Source organism: Octopus bimaculoides, chromosome 7, assembly GCF_001194135.2.
Source record: "Octopus bimaculoides isolate UCB-OBI-ISO-001 chromosome 7, ASM119413v2, whole genome shotgun sequence".
Taxonomy (NCBI): domain Eukaryota; kingdom Metazoa; phylum Mollusca; class Cephalopoda; order Octopoda; family Octopodidae; genus Octopus; species Octopus bimaculoides.
In genome coordinates this window covers 59,178,515-59,187,984 of record NC_068987.1, presented here as the reverse complement: position 1 = coordinate 59,187,984, position 9,470 = coordinate 59,178,515, and the positions used below count along the sequence as shown (strand labels likewise).

Sequence of the window (9,470 nt, the reverse complement as noted above, 5' to 3'; positions counted from 1 at the left end):
TGAAACCAGATGGCTACACCAGGCTCCAATCTGATTTGGCAGAGTTTCTACAGCTGGATGCACTTCCTAATGCCAGCCACTCCGAGAGTATAGTGGGTGCTTTTACGTGCCACCGGCACGAAGGCCAGTCAGGCGGTACTGGCAACGGCCACGCTCAAAATGGTGTATTTTATGTGCCACCTGCACAGGAGCCAGTTCGGCGGCACTGGCAATGATCTCGCTCAAATGTCTTTACAAGTGCCATCTGGCACAAGTGCCAGGAAGGCAATGCTGGGCACAGGTGCCACACATGCAGTGTGTGAAAATTTTCACTGACTTTCGTTGTTGTTTTCAGCTACCCTGTGAGTAATAAACATAGCAGTAATAGAGGGGGTTCTTACCTACAGAAACATTTGTAGCTGAAACCCTTAATCCTTTAAGAAAACGGATTAAGTACCAGCTCATCAGACTGTGCATGTCAGCACAATGACAGCTTTACTGTTTTATAACCAGCTTCTATGCTTAAATAGCCTAAAGCTAGATGACTATCGAACCACTGTTGCAGGAGTAGAACCTGTTTAACCCTTTAGCATTCTGGACTGGCTCTTGTGCGGGTGCTACGTAAAATACACCATTTTGAGCGTGGCCGTTGCCAGTACCGCCTGACTGGCCTTCATGCGGGTGACATGTAAAAGCACCCACTACACTCTCTGAGTGGTTGGCGTTAGGAAGGGCATCCAGCTGTAGAAATTCTGCCAAATCAGATTGGAGCCTGGTGCAGCCATCTGGTTTGCCAATGCTCAGTCAAATCGTCCAACCCATGCTAGCATGGAAAGCAGACGTTAAACGATGATGATGATGATGATGATGATTATTCTGTCAAATGCTTTTTCCTTCACATTGTTTTTCAATTAATCATGCATTATCTCATAACTTTGAAATTTTGATGATGATGTGACATTTTTAGAATGGCATTGAAGAGTAGGTGTGATAGGCTGGATCTGGCTGGTTAACATAAAATATGTAGCATATTTTGGTTGGATATGGCCGGTTTAAATGTTAAAGAGCTGAATAGTTCTTTTTTTTTAAAATTTGGACAGGCAAATAAGAGCAAGGAGAGTCAGGACCTCGCTCAGGAACATGAGATTTAAACCCGATTACATTGCCAGGATCTCAAACTCATAGAAATAATAAAAAACATAATAATATGATAACAAAGAATAAACTAAATTACAAATCAATAATATAATAATAATAATGATAATATTGGTTTCAAATTTTCGCACAAGGCCAGCAATTTCAGGTAAATTGATTGCCTCTGCTCGTACTTATTCTCACAACCCTGAAAGGCTGAAAGGCAAAGTTGACCTTGGCGGAATTTGACCTCAGAACATGGAGACAGACAGATGAAATACTGCTAAGCATTTTGCCCAGCATGCTACCGGCTCTGCCAGCTCGCCTCCTAATAATAATGATAATATTAGTAATATAATAATAATAATGATAATAATAATAATAATAATAATAATAATAATAATAATCCATTACACTAAAGGCACAAGGCCTGAAATTTTGTAGGAGGTGATTAGTTGATTACATTGACCCCAGTGTTTCACAGATACTTAATTTATCAATTCTGAAAGGATGAAAGGTAAAATCAAGCTTGGCAGAATTTTAAGTCAGAATGTAAAGACAGACGAAATACTGCTAAGCATTTTTCCCAGAGTGCTAACAATTCTGCTAACTCATCACCTAATAAAAATGATAACATTAGTAATATAATAATAATAATAATAGCCTTAGAAATGAATAAGGGTCAGAAAGATACAATTTAAATCCTGGTTTAACCCTTTAGCATTCAGATTTTTCTATCAAATATAATACTTATTTATTCACTTTGTTTTGAATAAATTAAACATTATCTTGTAGCTTTGAGATTTTGATGATGTGAACATTTATTTTTTAGAGTGACATAGTAGAGTAGGTGTGAGCGACCAGATCTGGCTAGTTTGAGCATAAAACAAGTAGAGTAGTTTGTCCGGATATGGCCGGTTTGAATGCTAATGGGTTAAAGTTCACAGTGACCCATAATTTCAATATAACAATAGCTGATATAATTGGTGGTTGGTTTTTGGTGGCAGGTTGATTTCTCCAGTCATGTTTTACATTGTGCAGAGGGAAAGGAAGAGAGGGTAAAAGAAAGATAGAGAAAAAGTTAACATGAATGGAGCAGTAAGAGTGCATGTACTGGGCTGGGTGGCAGTTAATGAGTTGAGAAAAGGAATACTCAACAGAGAGAGGGGGGGGGAGAAAGAGAAAGAATCACAGAGGAGGAGAAATGAGAAATTCGTTTCTTCTAATTATACTTTAAGATAATAAATATTTTTCACTTGAAAGTTAGGATTCATTTCATCATTTTGTATAATCACCAAGAAATTTGATAAAGAATAAATAATTATAATTGTTGAATATATTCTGTCTTTCCTGATATTACCCACCGTAGTAAAAGTATATTTGCAACATTACCCATCATATGATGGCTAACATTTGCATATGTGTATGTGTGTGTGTGTGTGTGTGTGTGTAATCATCATCATCATTTTATGTCCCTGTTTCCATACTAGCATGGGTTGGTTGGTTCAACATGATGAGCTAACAAGCCAGATGGTTGTGCCAGGCTCCAATGTCTGCTTCAGTATGATTTCTACAGCTAGATACCCTCCCTAACGCTAACCATTTCACAGAGTGTGTGATATAGTAGAAGATATTTGCTTCAGGTTACACGTAACTGAGCTGAATCTGGAACCATGTGGTTGAGAAACTCACCAACACAGCCATGTGTGTATGTGTGTGTACATACATATGTATATATGTATGTATATATTATCATCATTTAACTTCCAGTCTCCATGCTAGCATGAGTTGAATGGTTTGACAAAGAGCTGGTTGTCTGAACTCCAACTGTCTGTTGTGGCATGGTTTCTATGGCTGCATGCCCTTCCTAACACCAACCACTTAACAGAGTGTACTGGGTGCTTTTATGCAATACCAGCACATGTGCTTTTTAAGTGGCACTGGTACCTATATATATATATATACACACACACACATAATGGATAATAAATATATATATTAATATATATTATCCATGATGTACTATAATATTTCCAGTTTTATCAACAAACATTACATGAGAGACAATGGCTTTGAGATTTAAATGAAAGATGACTGACTTCAATTACTATTAGTTCAAGCCTTGTTGCAGCCATCATGTGTAGGAAGGAGGAGTTGCTTATTAATATACTTGCCAAATATTTGCCTAACTAACAATACAATCCACCATTACACGCTCATGGTGTAATGGTTACCAGTAGGAAAAAGTATTAAACCATAAGAGATAATTAACCTAAAATACAAATATTTTCAATTAGGCAATTTTATGAGAGAGAGAGCGAGGGAAAGAGTTTTATAACTACCGCGAAGGCTTGAAAGAAATGAAGCTAGCATACTATGCTGGATGGGTAATGTTGGGTGTGCATGAGCGACAAAGTGTAAATGATTTAAGAGGATAACTGGGTATAAGAGGCATCAGATGTTGTGTGCAAGAGAGAAGACTATACTGGTTTGGTTATGTGATGTGTATGGATGAGGACAGCTGCATAAAGAAGTGTCAAGCTCTAATTGTGGAGGGAACATGTGGAAGGGGTAGACCCAGGAAAACATGGGAGGAAGTGGTAAGAAAGGATCTTTGGATGTTGGACCTCACTGAGGAAATGACAAGGAACCAAATGTGGCAATTTGCTGTACTTGAGAAGATGTGTAATGCTAAGTAAAACCACTGTCTTCCACACATACAGGGTTGTCCTTTCAGGAGCTGGTGCCACATAAAAAGCAGCTGTGCTGGTGGCACGTAAAAAGCACCTAGCACGCTCTGTTAAGTGGTTGGCATTAGGAAGGGCATCCAGCCATGGAAGCCATGCCACAATAGACAGTTGGAGTTTGGACAGCTCCCAGCTGGCCAGCTCCATGTCAAACCATCCAACCCATACAAATATGGAAAGCGGATGTTAAATGATGATATTGATGATGAGACTATAGTATTCTTAACAAAGGCTCTATTCTACTATCTGTTGTTGGCTTCATCTCATATCCAAGAATTTAGTTTCTTCTTTGCTGAATGCTTCCCTCATCGTGATGGCGTTGATGACTGAGTAGATCAATTCTTGCATAGAAAAGTCAGTGGTACTGATTGCATCGTAATGATGGTGGAGGATAAGGTTGATCTCGTCAAGCTGTTCTCTCCTGTCTTTTGATTTCTTCTTTTTCTCTTTTAGAGGCTTCGAAGTTTTTGGTTCCGCTGGTGATGGAACACTGCGACTTAGTACAGTCTCAAGCTTGTGTTTCAAATGACTTCACATATAAGTATAAATAAAGAATTGATATATAAATGAAATGTGCTTAAGGTAAACAAGGAGTATGGATTAAACAGGCTTTACAACAAGTTACAACAGGCCTGTTGTAACTATTTTGATTCATTTTTGTGCTATTTGCATAATGATTGATTGAATATGGAAAAACATGAAGATGAAGGTCAAAAGAGTTAGATAAAGCATGACTGAGAAATAAAGGGTGCATGATGATAAAACAGAGGTGCCAGGAATTAACAGAAGAATAAGGAGGGATTATAAGAGAGACACAAAAAAGAGAGAGAAAAGAGAGGGAGACAGAACAGCAATAAAAAGATAAGAGAGTGACTACAAGAGGAAATAAAGTTTTATACAAACCATTCTCGCCAACAAGAAGAGCTAAATGAGCATGACCTCGTGGTATTACTGGTATGGACCTGCAAGATAATCAAATGCAGGTATATAAGAGTGAGGAACAGTAAACAAAATATATAAATATGAGAACAGTAAGCAAAATATATAAATATGGGAACAGTAAACAAAATAGTTTCCACTGATATATATTTCTGAGACTGAAGAGAGTATATAGATCAGGGGTGAGGAACCATTTTAGTGCAGCGGGTTAAAATTTCCAAAGAAAAAGATGCGCGGGTGGATCACAAGTTCTAACTCTGTGTGAATTTTTGTAAATCTTGCATATAACTATGTATAATTTGATATACATTAATAAAGATAAGTTTAACACATTAAATTAAGACTGTAATATCTTCATTAATACCGCTACTGAATTTAGGACGTTTATATTACTTATGAGGCATTCTTTATTTTTCAGCTAGAGTGTAGTTGGATCTCAAGGGGGTAGTACAAACCTGTGGAGGCGCAATGACCCAGTGGTTAGGGCAGCGGACTCACGGTCATAGGATCGCGGTTTCGATTCCCAGACTAGGCGTTGTGAGTGTTTATTGAGCGAAAAACACCTAAAGCTCCACGAAGCTCCGGCAGGGGATGGTGGCGAACCCTGCTGTACTCTTTCACCACAACTTTCTCTCACTCTTACTTGCTGTTTCTGTTGTGCCTGTAATTCAAAGGGTCAGCCTTGTCACACTGTGTCATGCTGAATATCCCCGAGAACTACGTTAAGGGTACACGTGTCTGTGGAGTGTTCAGCCACTTGCACGTTAATTTCACGAGCAGGCTGTTCCGTTGATCGGATCAACTGGAACCCTCGACGTCGTAAGCGATGGAGTGCCAACAACAACAAGTACAAACCTAGTGAAAACAAAATTTCCATACAAATGGTAATTACTGGACAATTTTCTGTTCGACTCTTGCCGTTATAAGTCGTAGTAGAACAGCAACCTATTTCGCAAACAGGCATACGAATATTGTATAAATTTTATAACTGCAAAATTTACTATATTTTGTACACACAAATATACCAGCCTGTGGGCGCAATAAAGTGGGCTCGCAGGCACAATAAAATGGGCTCGCAGATGCAATTGCACCTGCAGGCAGGGGTTTCTCCACCCCTGATTTACATTAGCTAAACAAAAGAAGTATATTAGTAGAAAATAGACTTAGATAGGAACATAAGTGAGACAGTAAATAATAACTTGAACAGCAACAGTGACAGAAACAGAGGCAGGTGTAGGCATAATAGCTGAATCTTAATTTCTAAATTTTGAGAGAGAGAGAGCGGGGGGTAACTGCCAATGAAGACAAGCTATTATTAGCTATCTTTTGTCAAGTTTCTTCCAATAAAAATTAACTTATTTATCTTTTATAATTATGCATGCAAATTTCATTTGGTTCTCATAACAAAACACCAAATTTAGATTAATTTGCAATAAGAGTGGTTCAGTATTTTGTTAATTAATTAAAAGCAGGGGAAAATAGGAGTAGTTCTAGAGTGACTTTGAGAAGAATGAAGTACGGTGATGTGAAATCACATTGAGTGTGGCCCTGTAAGTTCATATTTTTGAAGTTCAATGCATTTAGGAGAGAGAGAGGGAGGGAGGAATGAAGGTGTCACTTATATTTTACTAGTTATCATTATTCTAACATCCTACTGCTTTGCAAATATTCAGTATTGCTTGATATGTTAGATACTCAAATGCCATAAGTGATGTATGCCAGCTCACTGCCTTTAATGCCATGAGTAATATCAGAATGTATTTCACAATGGAGCAGCTCAGAAGATGAATAAGATATTAAAGAATTCCAGCGGTTCATGAGCCATGACCTCCTGCCAGGCCTTATCTCTGCCAAAATGAGATACTTGCATCAGTATCAGTGAGTTTACTGGTAATAGCAGAAGCAATGAGAGAGGTACTGTTCTACTATTCTACATCTTCTTCAATCATTATATCTTAATTACAAAGTGGTGATTATTCAGAGCAGAACCTGGCTCAGTAGTTAGAGTGTCAGGCTCACAATCATGAGGTAGTGAGTTCAATTCTCAGACCAGGCTCCGTGTTGTATTTTCGAACAAGACACTTTAGATCATGTAGCTCCAGTTCATTCAGCTACAGAAATGAGTTGTGATGTTACTGGTGCCAAGCTGTGTCGGCCTTTGCTTTTACCTTGGATGACATCAGTGGCATGGAGAGGGGAGGCTGGTATGAATGGGCAACTGCTGGTCTTCCATAAACAATCTTGCCCAGACTTGTGCCTCAGAGGGGAACTTTCTAGGTGTATCTCATGCTCATTCATGACCAAAGTGGGTCTTTACCCTTGATGGAGCATCAAATAATGTTAGGATGAAAATGAGGGCCACAAAACTATTTTTTATTTTTTAGTATGCCACTGTGTTAACCACTGGCTTGAAATTAATGCAGTGATACTGTAAACAGAGTTGTAGGTTCAAATTATCTTCAGATATTTTCTGATAAATTAGGTGCCTTATAAGTCTCTAAAGAATCAAAATGAGTTAATAGCAGGGGCAGCAGTTCTTCATAATCAACTGATGGACATTGAGCATATTTCCAATGTGATTTAGGCTGCTTCATCTTGCCAAACTGTAAAAGCAATCTTTTAAAAGTTACTTGGAAACATTTTGGTTAAGTGATCTGTCATGCTTCAAGACTCAATGCAGAAAGAGTAAAGTATAAAGGGCAGAGAAACATCTTAAGAGTCATTTATCATCATCATCATTGTTTAACATCCACTTTCCATGCTGGCATGAGTTATTTGGTTTGACTGGAACTGGCCAGGCATGAACCTGTACCATACTTTTGTGTCTGTTTTGGCATGGTTGTTATGGCTGGATGCCCTTACAAACACCAACCACCCAGCAAAGTGGACTGTTGACAGAATGCTTTCTGCATGGCACAAGCACAGGAGAGGTTGATATTGGCAAGGTTTTTATAGTTGGATGCCCTTCCAAATGCCAACCTCTTTACAGTATAATTTGCTCTTATTGAAGCACAGTTTAGGAAAGTTAATCTGAACTCGCACTTAAATTGAATTTGTACACCTAGTAAAGCATACAGAAGAAATTAAATGAACTATTATGGTTCTTGATTGTTAAATAGTGTCACCAAAAACATATAATGCTCAAGTGCAGAAAGGTAACAAGCCAGACATCTTACAGTGTGAATTTGAGGAATGGTAAAGTACCTGCTACAATGTAAGCAAAGTTTTTGAAGATCTTGATAAAAATTAAGAAATCCAAGTTCTCTGAATTTATGACAACTTTTAACACCATCATCCTCACTATTTAATGTGTGTTTCATGCTGACATGGACTGGACAGTTTCACAGGAACTGGTGAGCCAGAAAACTGCACTGAGCTTCTACTGTCTGATTTGGCATGGTTTCTACAGTTGGATGCCCTTTCTAATGCTGAACACTTTACACAGTGTACTGGGTGCTTTTTCATGTAGCACCAGCGAAGTCACCAAGTAACTTGCAAGTTGAGACCCCTTAATTGAGAAGGCGAGTAGTATTAAGGAAGGTAGTTTTGTGTCAGGTGATGAGAAGTTAAGGTATGCTAGAGGGACAAAAACAAATGTTTTGCTGTAGAAGTGATACATGGCAACCCCATTTGGAAGGGAGAGAAGATGCATTAGAAGATATGTTGGGGTTGTATCCTCAAGTTACATGGAGGTGAATATAAGCAGATAATTCAACAATAAATGTAAAAAGTGAACTAGGCAAAATATTTAGGTATTAGCAATATCCCCATCACCCCTCAAAAACAGTTAACTTTCTATCTTTGAGAATAATGATTTAAACAAATGGCAGAACAGTTTGGGAACATGGTGGGTTATACATCAGGGTGTACAGGGAAATTAAGAAATATAAAGGTAACGCAATTTTTAGCTGTTACTAACAGTTGTAAGTACAGTGTCTACAGTAGAATAAGGTTTTCTCTATCAAAATGAGACCCTGGAAAATATGTGAGGACATGACTTTTTAAAAGCAGAAGATATACTGAATAAATGACAAACAGGTTTGATTCCCAGACCATGTGTTGCGTTGTGTTGAGCTCTTGAGCAAAGCACTTCATTTCATGTTGCTCTGCAATCATTTCGACATCTGACATGTGGCACCCGTTGCACCTGTACAGGTAATATCAATCTGATGAAGGGAGTGAGCTTATGTCTACATAAACATTTGATGACTATAAACGAATCAACTGTGTGCTTGTTCGGTAAGAAGTTGTCAAAACCTTTCTGGCGTTTAATGACAGGAGAGTCCATCATATATATATATAGCGAAATCGGGATGGCACCTGTGCCCAGCATCGCCTTTCTGGCACTTGTGCACGTGGCATGTGTAATGGACTTTCGAGCAAGATCATTGCCAGTGCCCCTGGACTGGCTCTTGTGCTGGTGGCACATAAAATACACCATTTGAACGTGATCGTTGCCAGTACCGCCTGACTGGCCTCATGCAGGTGGCACATAAAAGCACCCACTACACTCTCAGAGTGGTTGGCGTTAGGAAGGGCATCCAACTGTAGAAACTCTGCCAAATCAGATTGGAGCCTGGTGTAGCCATCCGGTTTCACCAGACCTCAGTCAAATCGTCCAACCCATGCTAGCATGGAAAACGGACGTTAAACGATGATGATGATATATAT

General features: G+C 38.7%; 1 protein-coding gene across 2 annotated transcripts in view; it reads right to left on the bottom strand.

Moving 5' to 3' along the window:
- Window positions 1-9,470, bottom strand: part of LOC106867688 (endoplasmic reticulum-Golgi intermediate compartment protein 2) — a 52,227-nt gene that overhangs the window by 15,120 nt on the left and 27,637 nt on the right. For both annotated transcript variants that reach the window (XM_014912632.2, XM_014912633.2), the window contains exon 8: window positions 4,764-4,822. In XM_014912632.2, coding sequence (XP_014768118.1) covers window positions 4,764-4,822 — 59 coding nt within the window. The remainder of the gene's footprint in view (window positions 1-4,763; window positions 4,823-9,470) is intronic.